Source organism: Miniopterus natalensis, chromosome 15, assembly GCF_054644295.1.
Source record: "Miniopterus natalensis isolate mMinNat1 chromosome 15, mMinNat1.hap1, whole genome shotgun sequence".
NCBI lineage: Eukaryota > Metazoa > Chordata > Mammalia > Chiroptera > Miniopteridae > Miniopterus > Miniopterus natalensis.
This window is the reverse complement of record NC_142095.1, coordinates 22917601-22936666: the sequence shown is the minus strand read 5'-3', so window position 1 is coordinate 22936666 and position 19066 is coordinate 22917601. Positions and strand designations below refer to the sequence as shown.

General features: G+C 42.1%; 1 protein-coding gene across 2 annotated transcripts in view; it reads right to left on the bottom strand.

Moving 5' to 3' along the window:
• ACP3 (acid phosphatase 3) overlaps positions 1–5752 on the bottom strand; it is a 40000-nt gene extending 34248 nt beyond the window's left edge. For both annotated transcript variants that reach the window (XM_087824934.1, XM_016224336.2), the window contains exon 1: positions 5615–5752. In XM_087824934.1, coding sequence (XP_087681060.1) covers positions 5615–5752 — 138 coding nt within the window. The remainder of the gene's footprint in view (positions 1–5614) is intronic.
• Between the last annotated feature and the right edge of the window lie 13314 nt (positions 5753–19066).

Sequence of the window (19066 nt, the reverse complement as noted above, 5' to 3'; positions counted from 1 at the left end):
CTCTCATTCTGTTAAAACTTATTTGGCAGAAAATTGTAAAGATAGTCAAAGGTAGAGATTTTTATGAGCCCCTCCCTATGAGTCCACCACTTGCTCCCAGAGTTGTCCAGTCGTGTGTGGCCAGTCTTGTTTCACATTTACCCTCTTTCTCTCAGGCATTATACCCTTTCCCATGGCTCTTTGCATAAAATTCTAAGTCCTTACACTGGCTCACAAGATCCTATCTTATCTGGCCTGCACACCACGATGTTCTCACCTGACAATTTTGTTAAACATCGTTGGCCACCCTGCCCTCCCAAGGGGCCATCTGATAAAATGAATTTGTTCCAGCCTCAGGGCGCTGGTGTCCTATCTGCCTTGAATGTCCTATTTCTGCTTCATCCCCTGGTGCACACATACACTTGGTCACTAAATTCAGGTTTGTCCTGAAAAAGGCAACCTCTGAAGAGAGGCCGACCTTGACCACCGGTTATAAAGTAATTCCTGCCCTGGACTAAATTAGATTCTAATAAAGCACCATGTTGTCCATTCAGGTTTGGAATTCAAGACACATCACAAGTCTTTGGGGTGATTCTGGAAATCCTGAAAGGGACCTTGGCTCAGGGCGTGCAACCCCACTTACTAGGGTGCACCTCAAGGTGTGAAAATCCCTTGATGCACAACGCTTGCCATGAGTAAAAGACTATTTTCCTCTTTTAGGAACTGAGGATTAAGCCATTGGCAAAAAGAAGTAAAAAGTAAAAGGAATTTAGGCAGAAATAAATGACTGCCGCTCTGAGAGAAGAAGGAAGCTGACTGGCTGTGAGCGGACTCGGGTGGGAATACATCCTGCGCTCAGTGAGGAAGGCAGAGGGCGGGCCACTCGGGAGGCTTTTCTCCAGGGCCCGGGAACAGGCAGAGGCCTGGGGGGGGGGGGGGGGGGGGGCTGTGTTCCCCTGTGTGGAAGCTGTGTAACATCCCAGGAAAGCTCTGGGCTTTCAGTTGGTTTGACCTGGGTTCAAACCCCTGCTTTGTTAATACCTAACTGGGTGATCCTGGCAAAATAATTTACTATTATCCCCATTTTACTGACGATGAAACTGAGGCACAGGCAGGTTAAGTTATTCACCGAAAGTGCCCCCGCGCTATAGTGTGCTGTGTAGCACGCAGTATTATACATTTCTCTGGTGTTTATGGCTCATATTCCTTTTTAAGAATTTCAGATATTGAATACCTCATATGTCCCCTATCTCCACGGCATCATCCTCTTTCCAGCAACCGAGAGTAGAAACTTCAGGGTCATGGTGGTTTTTCTTTCTTCCCTACCACTCACATTCAGCCCACAGGGATTCTGCCTTCACAATTTTTTAAAGACATTCATTCTTTATTTTCCAGAAAGTCTACAGCTTTCTGGTCCAACTCAGATCTTCACTGTGCTTTTCCTGAACTGTGGTCACATCCTACTCTGTTCTCCCCTCCAGCGTTTTCCCCTCCTCAAGCCACACTTCAGGTGTGTCACCTCCAAGAGAAGATAAACTAGAATTCATAGGTGGGGAAGATTTGAGTACAAACCAGTCTGAGGTTCTAGTAGAGATAATTATCTAACACCTTATGTTCTCTTTTCTTTGTTCCCTTTCAGTTACACGTGTTTACTAAGTTTACTTATTAATTTTGTAAAGTCAAATATAAAATTTTTATTTTATTACATTTATAAGCTCAAAAATAATAAAGGATTATCTAGAACCTTGAGAACATCATGCTAAGTAAAATAAGTAATTCACAAAAGGAGAAACACTGTACGATTTCGCTTATATGAAGTATACAGAGGAGTCAGATTCATGGTCAGAAAGCAGAATGGGGGTTGCCAGGGGCTGAGGGGAGGGAAGAGTGGGGAGTTACTGTTTAATGGATGTGGAGTTTCAGTTTTGCAAGATGAAAAGAGTTCTGGAGTTGGATGGTTTTAATGGTAGCCCAACAATGTGAATACACCTAGTGCCACTGAACTGTACGGTTAAGAAGGTTAAGATGGAAACATTTTATGTTCTGTGTATCTACCGCAAATGAAAAAATAATAATTAAGAAACAGCTAGATTTTATCCAAAAAGTTGGAGAGCTTCTGTTTTAGGCTGATGACTTCTAATAGCACCTTACCTTTGTATCATGGTTCACACTTCCATGTGTACATCATGTCATTTGCACCTAAAGACAACTCTGAAATAGGAAGCATGGTTATGGCCACTATCCCCAATTTTAAGTTTGGGGGACTGAAGACTCAGCTGGATTAAGTGGCCTGTCCATGGTCTCATGCCTGGTAAGCGATGCTGGAACTTGAATTAATGAACATTTAATGTTTTCCTAGGTATGGCTTTCCACTTTTAGTTTAGCGCATGGCATTAGAAAATTCAGAACAGCCCTGGGCTGCCCACCTGAGGAGTAACCTGCCCATGTTTACTGTCCAGGGGCGGGAGGAGGAGCCCTGGAGGCTGCTGTCCCTGGAGAAGCGTGATGGCCCCAGCAGCCCTTGGATTTGCCCCACCACAGTGTGGAAGTTACCCATCCCATGTGGAGGTGAGGTGCTTAAGATTTGGAGGCTATTTTCTTCGAGGATATTCATGAGTTGGGTAAGAACTTCACAAGGTTAACCATAAAGAATGGGAAGAGCTTGTACTCTGTGACTCATGAAACCTGGGTGGCGTGAAAAGGAGTTTTTATCTGTCGGAGAGCACCTGAATTTGTGGTTTTCCCCTTGCTTAGGGGCGAGAGAACGCTTTCACGTGGCATCTCCCCATTTATGGGTGGGACAATGATGGACGGGATGACAATAGGAGTGTGGGCATATGGATGGAACAAGATTGGCCATGAGTGGTAATTATGGAAGCTGGTTGATGGGCACGTTGGGATTCACCATATTTATTCTGTCTATATAAATTTAAAAATAGCAATCCTCTAAGGATTTTCTATGGTATACTCTCTGGGAAAAAGGAGGTGGATTCCGTAAGTCAAATTTTAGGAAATACAATTTACAAAATCCTTTCCTGGGAAGCCACCGCACATACAAGATGTATTAAAGACTGTGAGGAGTCCTGCATTTAAGAGACCTTTAAACCCAGTTTAAACCATGTTCCATTTCCAAAGATGACTTGACTGTTGAGACCCATTTTACCAAGTGATGTCTATCAACAACTCTCCCAACTAGCACTCGATGGGACACACTTTGGTGAACTTGTTTTAAAAGATTATGTGGTGACTCTGTTTATAAGGCAGAACAAGAACCAGGGACAGTTTCCTGCCCTTTCTGCCAAGAACAGCTTTTCAGCGTTGGGGGAGATTTATTTATTTTGGATCACAGAGGAAAAGCAAGAAAACCACCTGCTGATTATGAGGTAAGCCAGCACACCAAACGTCCTCAAGGAGATCTCAGCTCCAGGTGCTGGGTTTTACGCACCCACCGGGAGGGAACATATTGTCCAGCGATTCAGGGCATAGCCTCTGGGATCATACAGCCTGGGTGTGTGACCATGGACAAGATGCTTTATCTCTTAGTGCCTCAATTTTTTTCATCTATAAAATAGGGAGAGTGGTTGCCAGATTTAGCAAACAAGAATACAGGATGCCCAAACAGTGCACGGAACACACTTACACTAAAATGTTATTGGCTGTTTATCTGAAATTCAAATTTAACTGGGCACCCTGTGTTTTCCTGGCAACACTACTTTATAGGATTGTTGGGAGGATTACGTGAAATAATCCATAATGAACTCTCAGAACAGTGCCTGTCACCTAGTAAGCACTCAGTTAACTAATGGTTATTGTTGTTAATATTACCACTTTAATCAGAGGCATCTTTCTTTTTTTCTGATTCTCCTGATAATTTTCTAAGGATTTCCCTGGGTATATAATGGAACCATTTATAGTCAAATATTCTCTATAATCAGTAGAAAGAAGAAAGTACTATCTTCTGGCTTAAGCCCTTATATAGAAGTCGTTTTATAAGGGCCAAGAGAGGTGTATTAAGTTGCCCTTCATCTACCATTAATGGAAGGAAGCTGTGGTAGGAAAACTTGTTGACATTGGCCTTGTGTGATAATTTTTTTGTTGTTCTTTTGGGTTTTTGGGGGGCTCCAAGTGAGCTACATTTGCAAGGTTTTTCTTAGGAAAGAATTAACTTGGGCAGATGTTAACCAAGAGTGGAGGGGAAGAAAGGAAACCCATGACAGTTTGGTAGCCAAGGGACATTAGCCTGGGCTGTAGTGAAACATGGAGGTGAGGCTCAACCATGTGCAGGTAACTGAGAGTTCACTGTAGTCCCTCAAAGATCACTGCTCAGCCAGCTTGTCACAGGGGTCCAGTGTTGCAGCTGCAACTTCTCTAGAGTCCCTACACTTGCTTCATGCACATGTTGGCAAGGAACCCACACATAGAATTAAAAGTCCAACTCTCATGGATTTCCCAATGCGAACTAAAAGTCTAACTTCCCATGGAAGGTACAGTACACAGTATTATACAGCTTTTTCAGCACAAAAGCCCGACAGCTGGTGAATCGTTTGTAAATAAATTGATGGTATATTTCTCTGGTTCTCTCACTGTTGACTTATGACCTCTAAGGATTTACTGGACTAAGAATCATGACTTGCATAAACACATGATTATGAACTTTTCTTGCAGAAGGAAAAGGGGTTCTGACTACACTAAGCTGACAAAATAGGAACTTCATGTGTAATTTTTAAATAAATTATGAAAATATAATAATTAGAAAAATAAATTTTGAGTATTCTTACAGAAAGGAAATCTACTTATTTATCAGCATACTTTCACGATCAAATAAAAAAAATGCAAGACGGAGAAAGAGATCGAGAGAACCTGTGAAAGACAAGGAAATGGTCAGAGGCAGAGAGAGACAACGGGTGAAACAGAGATCCAGAGATAATCAAAGACACAAACAGAAACCAAGAGAGAGAAAAGGGTTAATTCCAGAACTCCTATGTAAAGTGGTAAATCCCCTTTACTTTGCACACTCTCTGTTTTTCAAACAATGCCAGCAGTGTATTTTCTTTCCCTGACAACAGGCATTAGGCGGCCCCCCTTCTTGTCATGACTTGTCACACTTAGGGTGGAGAGAAGCGTGACCTCAGTGGTCAACCAAACCTATGTAGGAGGAAGTCCTCCTGGAACGCTTGAGTTTATGTTCACTTTTATGCTTCAACCACTGTTATGTTTACAAATCCCAATTTCCTGATCCACAGAAGGGCTCCTTCACTCAGAAATGACTGTTTTTCAGTTGGCAAAGAAATAATCCTGAAACGGAATGAAGCCGGCTCAGGCCCTGGTACCCACCAGCCAGCCGTGGCTTCTCCCAGCCCGAGTGGCCGTCGGAAGGAACCTGCGGCCAAGGCAGTTGTGAAGACTGTGGGCAAATAAACAACATCGGCAACGGCAAACATGACCCAACCCAACACCTTTGTGTCGGGACACGTCAAAGGTTCACTCTCAGGAACTTGCGAAACCTGATTATTTACCCCCTGAGTTTGGTCCCCCCGAGACAACAGACGCAAGGGTAAAATGAAACCGGGCGCTTGGTGCTCAGAGGCCTCTGGTCACAGTTTGGAGAGAAAAGCAAGGAGAAAACCCGACTCACCAGCGTGGAAAACTTCAGCTCTTTGGCTGCCACACCTTGGTCCAGCCAGAGCGCGAGCAGGAGCAGGACGCCAAGGGGAAGGCCGGCTGCCCGGGCCCCCGGGAGCGGGAGCGGGAGCGGGAGCGGGACGGCGCTCATGCTGGGCGAGCGGCTGCGGGCCTCGGAGCTGCTGCTTCCCCTGCAAAAGCCATTAGAGGGGAAGCTATTTAATCGCGGATTAGGGGGGAGGAGCGGGGAGGGGCCGGCTCCTAGCTCGTAAAACCTCCAGGTAGCTTGGGGCGGGGTTTGGCTTGGTCGGCTAATTTGGGGGCTGGGTGGTAGAGATCGTTTCTGGGCTGAAGCTGGAACAGGGGACCCAGGACAGGAGAGCTGTTGCTCAAGGTCGCAGAGCATGCCAGTGTGTTTCTTTTTGCATTTACCTTTATCTTTACTTTAGATGGGGTGTGATACAGCGTCTGCTTTGTGGCTGTCACTTGGGAAAGGGATTTACCCCCATTTGGAAACCTCAGGCCAGTCATTATTTACCCTTTGGGGATCCGAAACGATAAGGAGTGAACTACGGGAGAAACTGCAGGTGTTATAGAATAAGAAGAAGCTAGGAAAATTCCAGAGGAGGAACAGGAAAACTAAGATAGGTAAATAGCAGTTTACAGCCACCTAGGAAATAAATGGTTTGCACCTCTCCCCAGCCAAAGGGTGAATATCTTAAATCACCCGACTCAGGGAGGCAGATAACAGAAATTCAATTAAGTGTCATTTGCCAACCACACCCAAGGACAAATTAGGAGAATAAATCTCATTTTGGTACATCAGCATAAAGATGATGAATATTCTATTACCTGTCCCTAAGACCTCTCCTAAACCCCCAGGCTTTAAAACCCCTGAAAATGAAGGTCCCAGCAGCTCTCCCTCCCGGAAGCACACCCTTTCCCCTCGCCTTCCCCCACAGGCACGTGTCCCCTAATCCTTAGGGGACCCCATGAGACTTGCAACCAGGGGAGCAATGGGCAGTGGAAGCTCGTTGTAGGCTAACCCCCTGAACCTGTCTCCAAGGCCCCCTTTTCTTCCACTTCTCAGTGAGCCAAAGCTGCCCAGCCTGGGCTCTCCTATTGCTCCTTCTAGGCCCTTCCTTGTTTCACTGTCCTAAGTATGTTTTTGCTGCAGTCAATAAATTCTTGCTTGCTTTTCTACACTTTGTCTCTTGATTGAAATAATTCCTTCAAAAAGACAAGAACCAAGGTCTTGTCGTCTCACCGGTAACACAGGTACTGGCATATTTGGGGCCTATTATCCAGGCCAAACATAGCTCCGTTTTCTAAAACTCTATATAGCCGATAGAGGTATTCCTAAGTTGCATAAAAGTAAAAGCAATTTTATTTTGAAAATATTTAGGCACACGTGAAGGTATTTGGGGTTCACCTGTGCTATCTCAAAATTAGGGTTAAAAGTTTCTTTCCTAACATGACACAGTCCAACAACAACAAACTAACCTACCACTCTTCATTGTTGGTCACCAACTTTGGCCATGAGCCTTACATTCTGGGTGAGTCACACCCTTGGCTCTCCAGCCATGACCTCATCGGGGACACTATGGAAGAGGCTAATCTGGACTAAGGAAACTTAGCTTTCCATTTTTCTCATCCTGTCAGCCCCAATCATAGGCTAAGACAGGGTTTTCACGCGGAGCTCTTGTCCCAATGCTTCCAGCCCCTCAGCAGCAGGAGAGCAATGCTTTTCCCCACGACCTGTTCTCTGTGACAAGAGGGTGCTGTTGTTAGTGATCATAGGATGCCCCAGAATGTGGCGTGTGGGAGAGCTGTTGCTTCTTCCTGTGTGGGGAAATATATGTGAAGCATGGATGCATGTCTGGTTAGGGTTAGACATTTAAGGGGACTTGTGACCCTCTCTTTGCCATGACTCTCTCCACCTGCCATTCTCCACTGTCATTTTTAATAGGTGAGATTTTGAGGAGATGTGTACAGGGAAAAGGGCTGTCCAGGGTAGAGGTGAGGTTGCCACACTGATCCCCACTGTGTGCCCAAGCAACCTGAGAAAGGAAGGTCCAGCACCTGCTTAGGGTTCACGGGCTTAGTTCCAAATCATGTGCCTTACATTGTACAAGACACCCGATTCTGTCCCATGTCTTATCTTCTCAGGGATCAGCCCGGCTCCTTGTTCTCTGATCTTCCCTGTCTCACCCGCTGACTGATGTCTGACACTAATCCGACTACAGCTTTAGTGCTTCCTGATGATCACTCTGGGCCTGTGGCCTGCCTGGGCCATGTTGCGCTAGGCTGGATAAGCTCTACTTCTGACCCAGGCCCTACTTACTTTCTCCATGTCACCTCCGCTGGGCTCCTTTCAGCCCTTCAAGTAAGAACAACAGCAACAACGTGTTATAGAGAGAACCAGAAAAAAGCTGCTTGAATTTAACACATCTCAATTCAAACTTAATTCAAGTGGGAATAAGTGGGTGGTTTATATTTCTCTCTCAGTCGCCATCCAAACTCCTACTTTGAGCATCAAATCCTAGGGGGAGCCCGGCCGGGTGTGGCTCAGTGGTTGAGCGTCGACCTAGGATCCAGGCGATTGGGGTTCGATTCCTGGTCAGGGCACATGCCTGGGTTACAGGCTCAATCAATGACTCTCTTATCACTGATGTTTCTATCTCTCTCTCTCTCCCTCTCCTTTCCTCTTTCTGAAATCAATAAAGATATATATTTTTTAAAAAATCGTAAGGGGAGGAAAATCAGAAATGCAAATCTGCCACCATGAAGTGGAGCTTGAATATCCTTAACTCAGATAAAACCTATTTTGGTCTCTTGAATCTTGCATTCACAAGGCCTTTGTAAAGACTTAGAGTCACCTGGAGTAAACACAAGGATATGGTAGCATTGAACATGAGAATTAAAAAAATATTGAGAAGTCTTTACAGGCATTCCACTGAAGGGTGTCAGTCATTTTATAGTCAATGATTAGCAGAACTTACTGCCTGAATTATCTTTATTTCCTTGTGATATTTCTTTCATTTTATGTCAAGTGTTCAACCTTCAATTAGTACAGTGTTAGGAAGTTCAATAAGTGGAATAGATTGTGTCCATCGAAAAGCAAACTCCTAGATGGAGATTTGCATGTAGGAGACTTATTAGGGAGTGCTCTCAGGATCAGCAATAGTGAGGGGAAGAGAAATAGTAGGGTTGAGAAGCCTCCACTGATCCTGCTCGGAGTTCTAACGCTTGGATGGCTTTCTGGAGTTGTTCTGAATTGGGGTGAAGGGACAAGGCCTTTTTGCCCCTGCATTAGCCAGTCACTGGATGCAGGCTGCTCCTGGCAGGGAGTTTGACTATGGGTAAGGTGGCTCCGTTCTGCCATGGCAATTCTCAAAGCAGCTGAGTGATATCAGACAACAAATTCCCAAGAGCTGGGAAGAATGAATTCTTCAGCTCATGAAGGGAGACCTCGTGTAACGCAAAATCATGACAATGAACAAATATTTATTTGGAAGGAAATAATTCATGATTTTTGGTAGATCTAAGGCTATCAAAGTACTGAGTGTGCCTCTGATAGCAAGAGACTGGGTTGGAGTTGAAATCCATTAATAGGTATATTGGTTGTTCATCAGGTAGAAAGCCTATGTTAAAACTCTGACTTGCTACATCTTCACAATTATAGTATTTGGCTTTCAGTGCAATATGGACTTTGGGCACTCAATAATATTGATTACCAGTCAATATAAAGGCAAATTATTGCATTAGAACCTTGTTACAATGTTAGCTGCTTTGAGGCAAATTTAAGATAAGAACTTTTAGAGTAAAAGTTCTCCCTTCAACCAGTCATTTTGTGTGGTGTGTGTGTGTCTATTTACCCTTGGCATAAAATGACTATTGTTTAATATTTAGACAAGCATCCCCCATATCACCAATGACTATGTTATTGAAGTATCATAAAAGTAAGCTATAACTGAGATAATCTTTCCTGTACCTATTTAACTATAACACATGTAATGATCACCTGGGAAGCTTAATAAAATACAGATTACCAGGCCTCACTCCCAGAAATTCCAGTTCAGGAGGTTCAGACAAGATCAGTAGCAGTGTCCTGCCAAGCCTTATTAGAGCATGAAGTGAAAGGAAAAATCAGTAATACTGATCCTGTCTTTATTTAAAATTTTGATATTTAAAAAATGATACTGTTTTACATTACTTTTTGTTTTTATTGATTGAGATGGATGGATGGATACGAGAGAGGGAGAGAGAGAAAGAAACAGAGAGAAACATTGGTTGCCTCCTGTACACTCCCCAACTGGGGATCTAACCTGCAACCTAGGTATAAACCTTGACTGGGACTTGAACCCAAAACCTTTTAGGACAATGCTCCAACCAACCGAAACACTCGGTCAGGCGCAAGTAATATTTTAGTGTGTTCCATGCAATGTTTGGGCATCCTGTATTCCTGTTTGCTAAATCTGGCAACCACTCTCCCTGTTTTATAGATGAAAAAAATTGAGGCACTAAGAGGTTAAACAACTTGTCCATGGTCACACACCCAGGCTGTATGATCCCAGAGGCTATGCCCTGAATCGCTGGACAATATGTTCCCTCCCGGTGGGTGCATAAAACCCAGCACCTGGAGCTGAAATCACCCCATGGAGCTTTGGCGTGTTGGCTTGGCTCATGATCAGCAGGTGGTTTTCTTGCTTTTCCTCTGTGATCCAAAATAAAAAAATCTCCCCCAACTCTGCTGGAGACTTGGGAACATGGAGAAGTGTGGGAGGAGATGAGGTCAGAGAGGTGAGAAGGTGTCCAATCACACCTTGATTGGCGAGGATATTGGGCTTATTCTAAACGCAGTGGGGAGACAAATGAGGAATTTTAATTGAGGAATGGAGATGTGTTAAAAATTACCACGGCTACTTGTCAAGAAAGGATTCCAGAGCAAAGGAGGGAGGGAAGAGAACAGCCAAGGGCCTGTGGCATGGGCACGGGTAGTTTGGATCAGCGTGGACCTAGGGGAGGTGGAAAAAAATATGGAAAAACACATATTTGGAAGGAAGAGCTGCTCAGTCTTGGAAACGAGGTGTGAGGGGCAGGGGACACCCAGGCGGACTCCTAGGCATTGAGCCTGAGAATTGGATCAACGGTTGTGCTATTACCAAAGGTCACGCATCAGGATGTTTTGGGCCACAAGCTGCTGAAGAACCATCTCAATTTTGATATAACAAGTAGTATAGAGTTAGAATAGTCCAGGTTTGGTTAATTTAGGGGCCCAGGGATGTCACCAAGATCCTAGGTTAGTTGTTTCACCTTCCCCTTTAGATTAGCCCTATTTATGGTTTCAAGATGGCTGTCACTATTTAGGCGTAGAGTGATTCTGCTATACCTATAATATAGCTATAATACTATGCAATAGGTGTGATAATTAAATTTTATTTTATAGATGAGGAAATTAAAGCACAAAGATTAGGTTACTTGCCTGAGGTCAGACAGCTACTAAGCGAGACCAGCCTGGATGTCTGGCTGCAGACCATCCCCTTAGCCATAGTATACCATGGGGAGTAAACAAGCAACATTTTAAATGTTTGAAATGTCTATTAAAAATCTAAGTAGAGCCCGGCCGGGCGTGGCTGAGTGGTTGAGCGTCCACCTAGGGTCCAGGTGATCGGGGTTCGATTCCCGGTCAGGGCACATGCCCAGGTTGTGGGCTTCGATCCCCAGTCGGGGGCAAGCAGGGGGACTCTCTCATCACTGATGTTTCTCTCTCTCTCTCTCCCTCTCCCTTCCTCTCTCTAAAATCAAAAAAGATATATTTTTAAAAAATAAAATAAAAATCTAAGTAGAGGTGTTGAATGGTTATTGGCTAGGCAAGTCTGGAGTTTAGAAGAGAAAGCGGGACTGTTGACCTAGATGTGGCCATCCTGGACATAGAGAGTATAAAAGGCCCGGGACATCATCTACAGAGGGTGTCAGAAGAGGAAAGGAAAAGCCAGTCCCTACATAGAGAAAGTCGGTCAGTAGTGGCCTAGGCCGGGCGTGGAAACCAGAATTAGCTGCCAGTGAGCAAGAGGGATCTTACGGGGGCAAGAGAAATGTTCTAAAACTGGATTGTGGTGATGGTGGCACAACTGTATATTTACTAAAAATCATTGAATTGTGCACTTAAAATGAATTTTATGATATGTAAATTATTCCTCAATAATGGTGTTTTTAAAAAGTAAACAGAAAAGCACCGGGAACAGAGCACTGTGGCACGCCAACAGCTAGGGTGCCTACGGGAGGGGCCTGGGAGGGTGTGCCGGGGAACTGAAAGGGGACGAAGACGGCAGTGTCGCCGGGCCTGGGGGAGAGAGTATTTCACGGAGGAAGGAGTCACCTGTGTCGGAAGCCAAGGGTCTCACGAGAAGAGTGAGGACAGAAGCAGCGGCCAGTGGATTTGGCAAGGCGAGGCCGTGTGTGACTCCCATAGGAGCCGTGCCCCTGGAGCAGGGGAGACGGAGGGACAATCAGGACCTACTGAGAAGGGAATGAGCGGTGAGGACATAGAAGAAGCAACTGCTGATGACTCTTTGGAACAATTTTGCATGAAAAGGAGCTGAAATGGGGAGACAGATGGAGAAGCGGAGGGAGCAGATGTGGGCCCCCCCCATTCATGGGCTGAGTGTGTCGGGTGAGGCCGTGGAGCACGCAGAGGAAGGGCCCTGAGTGGGCAGAGGGACTGGGCCCCGGGCCCGGGGCGGCTGGGTAGAGACCAGACAGACATTCCTGCATTCGGGTGGGAGTGAGGTCGGCTCCAGTCTGAGGGCCTCTGCAGTCTCAGGAAGAAGTAAGATGCGACGCCACCTGGGGCAGTGAAAGCAAGGGGGGGGAGTGTTTCCAAGGCTTGGGGAGCAAGGGGCTGGGAATACTGTCCCGGACGGTGGAGAAATGAGCATGGCGTGGACACAGTGTCATTACCCGCTGTAGCCCGCTTGAGGCCTGGGCTGTGCTATTTCAACATTGTTTACTTACATTGTTTTGTTCATTTATCTTTTATCCAGCGCAAGTTTGTTAAGAGTACCTTTCCAGTTTTCGGTTTGTTTTTTTACCTCTTATTTCTTTTCTAATTGTACTTGTTGTACTTAAAACATCATTTTAAATCATAGCTGTGACATGGGAGCACTTATAACCCACTTCTGACTTTAAAGGAACTACTTCTAATGTTTCACTCTTAAGCAGGAAGCCGGATTTTTTAATTTGACACAAACAAACACACACACATACAAACACACATCCTTCATCATTCCCATTTACAGAATGAAAGATCCTGCTTCATTGAGAGTCTCTAAAAATTATGAAAAGTATATTGAATAGGTATTGGATATTCTACAAATTTTTTTTAACATCTATGGAAAAATTTATTTTTTCTCCTTTGATCTTTTAGTGTGTGGGACTTTAAATTTCTGCAGTTAATTCCTTTTCACCATGTTGCATTTTTCTTTTCGTGCATAACTGCGTTCCATTTCTACCATTTTATTTTGGATTTTTAAATAGTATTCATAAAATATTGGTCAGTAGTTTTCTGTCATCATTTTCAGGTTTGGGTGTCGATGTAAATGACTGGCTTTGTACATTTTGTTTGAATACCTTCCTTTCCTTTTCATGCTCTGGAACTATTTTAATAACATGAGAAATCTTGTTCCTTGTAAATCTGACAGTTGATTGACATCCCCTGTGAAATTGTCAGGATTTAGTGGTTTTTAAAGGGTAGATGTTTGACAATTTTCTCTGTTTGTGGGATTTGGTCTTCTTGGTTTTTTCCATCTCTTTTGTTGTCTGTTTTTGTCATTTATATTACTATATAATTTATATTTAATATGAGTTTGACAATTTATATGTAATCCATTTCATCCAGCTTTCTTATAATGTTTTTAAATTCCCTTTATATTTGTGTGTATGTGTAGATTATTTTCTTACATGTAAATTTGTTTAAAAATTATATTAGCCAGTGAACCATCTATTTGCTGTTGGTCCAAGGTTCAAATTTCAGGTGTATTTTTAGTTCTGTCTCTGTTTTTTTTTTTGTTTTCTCTCCCTCCCCCCCCCCCAATTCATAGCTTTCTGCTTTAGTCTTTTTTTCTTTCATGTTGTATCATTTGCTTTTGCTTTCTTCTAAAATTCCTTGGTTTGAAAGTTTGACTCTTTCTTGATCAATAATAAAAAGGTTTAAAGTTATGAGTCTTTGTCATGGCTTTAGAGGTTTCTCATGCACTGTGATTTTATTATTGTTATTTTCAAATTAGTTACAATTTTCTATTTGAATTTTTTTCTTGACCAAATTGAGGGAGGGCTTCCAATTTTTTTGGTCGCAAGGCACTTTGTTTTTTATTCATTTTGAAAGGTAAGCTAAAGTTTTCTGCTGTAATTGTATTTCTGCCCACTTCTCATTGCATTTTTTTGAAGTTGCCTTGTATTTATATGCTGTGATATTTGCCATATAAAAATTTATGATAATGGGATCTTTATTGTGAACTGTACCATTATTTTGATATAGTGACCATTTTCATATATATTTTTCTCTATCAAAGTGGCATACCTTCCCCAATTATTACATGGCTGAGCCTTTTCTTCATATTATAATGTATAATCTAAACTTCCTCCCATTTTGATACTGTCCATCATCCAAACAACCCATATCCCGTAATAAACAGCTAGATGAATTCGTAACTTCTATATCTTGATCCATAGCTTCAATTTTATTGGACGGTTCCAGATTTTTTTAGGTCCTTTCTTAGCATCAAGACAAATGAGAATGTAGAGAATGTATTCCCTATAAAACTAACCAATCAAACACACAAACTTGTAACTTGGACAACAGAGGGAGCTAGGCAATAGAAGGTAGGTAGGCCCTAGAGTTGTTCTGAAAGAATCACCTGGGATACTTGGGGGGGGGGGGAAGCAAAAAAAAAAAGAAAAAAAGCAGAATCTGCTCCCAGAGATCCTGGTTTGGAGGGTTAGGTGGGGACAGAAATGGAAATTTCAAATTAGTACTCCAAGTGATGTTGCTGAACATGGTCATCTGTGCATCTCTCTTTAATAAACACTGACTTAGGGAAAGAACTCTGGCTAAAAAATAAACACAAAAATCCCGGAGAAAGATAAAAATCACCTGCCTTAGGCTGTTTGCCCACGTTGAACAGTTGGCCTCCCAAGGAGCATGAGCTATAATCCGAGATCCTTTTCCCATGGGTTCCATAGCCTCACAAGACATCTCTGCAAATCTACACCTGCTTTGATTCCAGATCCCCTGGAATCAAATCCTCTTTTGCCCTCTGTAAATGTTTGGTATCCTTTCTTTTCTCACTTTAGTCTCTGACATGACACTTACCTTTCCCTGCATCTTGACATTGAAGTCTGTCTCTAATGCAGAGGCATAATGCCTTCCAGATGGTCTACACTGATTCATTATTTCCTAGGAGTGAAACACATAGGTAATTTGTATTTACTGTTTTTAGGAAACTTGAGGTTATATTGAATTTTTAAAACATAACAAATTAGTGTTATGTGGAAATTTTTCATTTTATTTTCCTTCCAGAGAGAGACTCAGTTTACTAGGCTGACAAGAGTTGCTGACTTTTCTTCTTGCCCCCTTCCCCTTCTTGTCTTGCCCCTTGTATTAGTTCCCTAAGGCTGCTATAACAAAGGAATACAAACTGGATGGCTTAAACAACAGAAATTTATTGTCTCATAGTTCTGGAGGCTAGAAATATGAGGTTAAGGCTACTTTAAGGTTGGTTACTTCTGGCAGGTGAGGGAGAAGCTGTGCCATGCCTCTCACCTACATTCTGGTGGTTAGCTGGTGATCTTTGGTGTTCCTTGCTTGCAGATGCATCAACCTGACCTCTGCCTTCCTCTTCAGATGACATTTTCCCATACAATTTTTTGTATTTCCACTTTTTTTTCCTAAGTATTAGCTTAAGTATATTCCTAAGAATATATGTATATATATATATGAAAAATTATGTTAATAACTGCATTTCTTATAGTGTAATAATTTAACATTTATATATTTTTTGTTTTTCCCTATTCTGAATTACACTGAAATGAATGATGTTATATATAAATCTTATGTAATTTTAGATTATTTCTTTAGGATATATTCTAGAACTGCAACTACTGAATCAAGAGTGTGAATTTTTTAAATGATCTTCATAATATTGACTAACTGTTTTTAGAAAACTTCTTTCCATTTTTATCACCACTGGCCATGTATAAAATCCCAGTTGAAAGCATATAATTTCCACATTGTAGTATTTTCTTCCTTCCCTTCCTTGCCCTTCCTTCCCTTTCTCCCTCCCTCTCTCTTCTTTCTCTTTCTCTAATTCAATATAAGAAAAACAGTATTCTATTGTTTTATAATTGAAGGTATTCCTTCAATTATTGGCAAGTATAAAAGCTTTATTTTAAATTTCTGGTTTCTTAGCCATTTAAATTTCTTCTTTGGTTAATTGTTAATATCTTTACCTTTTTCTTTTTAACAGGGTTTAAATATGTTTTATATTGATTGATCTCTTTAAATATTAAATTGTTATTTTATACATTGCAAATACTTTTCCTAGTTATTTGTTTAAATTTTGTTGATGAAATTTTTGACTTGCTAAAGTATTCAGTTCTTACATAGTTATTAAATATTTTTTCTTTCAACCTTTTTAAACTTGGAAAATGGTTAGCCAGTTATTTACCAGAGCTCCAATAAGAATAATTGTCTGAAGCTAAACTCAGACAATTAAATCAAAACTCTTTCTAAATGTTAGTTAGGTAGGACAAGAGTCTCAAGGTCTGGATGGTCCTTATTAAATGCTATTCCCCCTCCCCCCTTTAAATGCTATTCTTACTTAATGTTAAAATGTAGCATAGAATTTTGCAGATGCAGCTGTAACCAAATTAGCTTGATGAGAACTCAACCAGGTAAGTTTAACCAACTGCAAAGAAGAAATGAATCTGTAATTAAACATATAGTGTATATAAGCAATGCCTAAGCCTCCTTTCCGGGAGACAGAGCTTTGGATGTGAACCCCCTGTCACCTTCTAAATAAAACTATCTAACAAAAACCACATCTCATTCTTGAGTAGAAAATCCCAAGTGATGAACCCCTTTAGTTCTGTAACATAAGGGCAATACATAGCATTTCCTGTAAGCTTGCTGTTGTCAGGCCCTGTGACAAGGGCGTTACAGACCCTGTTACAGGGGCATTGGTTACACTATCCTTACACCAACACTGAAAGTGTTGGTTCACAATCTGGGGAGTTTCCAAGAAGAAATCTGAAACTGCCCTGCCCCTTCCCTTTGAAGGGTATGGAGAAACCAGGAAAGAGGCTGACGACTTCAGATTGGTAGGCGGCAGGGTTAACAAGCAAGGGAACTTCCCTATGAGCTTGTCTCAGGCCACCGCAAGACCGGTAGATCTCCACCCCTGCCCACCAGAGTCTTAAAAGTTGATAAAAAGACCTGAAGGGGTTCAGTCACACATGCTGTCCAGATGATCTCAATCACACATTGCTCTCTCGAGGCTGCCTCCTTGACATTGGCTCCCACTGAGGGATTGGCAGGCAGAACATACATTCCAAGGAGTGAGGGTGTGAGGAGTCTCCAATGGTTTGGATGGAGCTCTCAGGTCAACCAGAGGTCGAATCCTCTCCATCACGTCTTGCAACAGAGAGGTAGTTGTTCTCTCCAATGCACAGATGAAGAAAGAAGAGTTTGGAAGTCAACAGACTTTCTCAGGAAACAGGATATTAAGAGCCAGAGTTAAACCCAGGACTTCCTGAATATAAAACTGGTACTTTTAAGGATTCTGCCGTATCTCTGCTAAAAGGTATATGTGAGCCAGAAGTTCAAAGTAATGACAATTTTAAAGACTATTATCTTGGTATTTAAGTTAGCAAGAAATAATTTCATTTACTATCATGAATTTATTTAATAAATAGTTGTTGGAAACTGAACTTTAATGGGCATGGTGGTTGGCCAATATTGGTGACACAGAAATATTTACTTTTGGGAAGTATTTCAGAGTGAGGCAAGTGAAGTAGGATAAACTAATAATCACCAAACATGGGGTGGGCATGAAATGCTCAGGAGAGAAAAGAGAGGAATTGGATGTGTGTGCGTGAGTGAGAGAGAGAGAGAGACATGCTTCCCTTATTCTCTGAAAACCTACATCACCTCTAAGCAAACCTACCCCATAACTTGAGTTCCTTCCTCATATGACCACAAGCCTTTGTATGGTCCCACCAGTTCTTATTTTCACATAAATTATTGTTTGCTCTCCACTCCCCCTGCTTTCAATCTGAACTCACTTTTCTAAGTAATAAATCTGCTGGGTACCTTTTGGACAGAAACAGAACAGGTGGTTTGGAGTAGAGAATGTTTCTTGAGTTCCCAAATGGACCAGTATAAAGTCAATCTACGTTGGCTCCAATGGTCGAGTTAAAAGAATACTGACCCTTTAGAACATGTTTGCTCTGTATCCCTCCCTCTACCTGAGTTACACTTCCTAGTGAGGCTACAGTGAGGGGCTGGCTACCTTACTTCCTAATACTCAAAATGTTTTACTGTTTTGACTTAATATAGTACAGTCTTCTGAGTGCTTTCCCATTATCACAGGCTTGGAAGTAAGCTTATAGGCCCATTAATCTAATCACCTGTCCAGTTCCCAGCTCTCTAGAGAAGGAGATGCTTTAGGGACTAAGGGCACAGGTGTAGATTTGATTCCTGATCTCACTTTATGCATCCTGGGTGTCTCCAGGCAATCTCCTTGACCTTGTGAAACCTTAGTTTTCTCACCTATAAAATGGGGATGATAATAATAGTGATGAACTTATAAAATCTGGGGGGCTTGACTCAATAAATAACATAGAGGGTGGAGCAAAAGTAGGTTTACATTGTTCATATGGAAAATATACAATAATAAATAATAATACAAGAATAAACTGGGTTTCACATACAACTGTAAACCTACTTTTGCTACACCCTGCACATAATATGTTTATTATCTTAGACAATTGATTTTTTGACATTTAGTTAAGAAATATTTATTGAGCGTCTGCTATGTACCCAGACAAGTTTTAAGTGCTAGGGATACAGCAGTGGATGACGATTATACCAACATGGCAAAACAAAGCCTCTGTCTTCCTAAGGCTTACGTGAAAGTAAAAGAAGCAGACACCCCAACCACATAAACCTATGATATAACTTCTGATAATAATAATTCTATGAGAAAATTAAGCAAGATAAAGGGGAAGAAACAGATGTTATTAGATGAAGATATCAGAGAGGTCTCTTTAATAGGTGAAACTTGAGCAGAGAGACTTGAATACAATAAGGGGGTGAAAGGTGGGTCTTTCTGAGAGAAGAGCGAAGCTTGTGAGTTGAGGAAGGGAGAAGATCTAGAGAAGATAGGGAACCATTTGATCTTTCCTG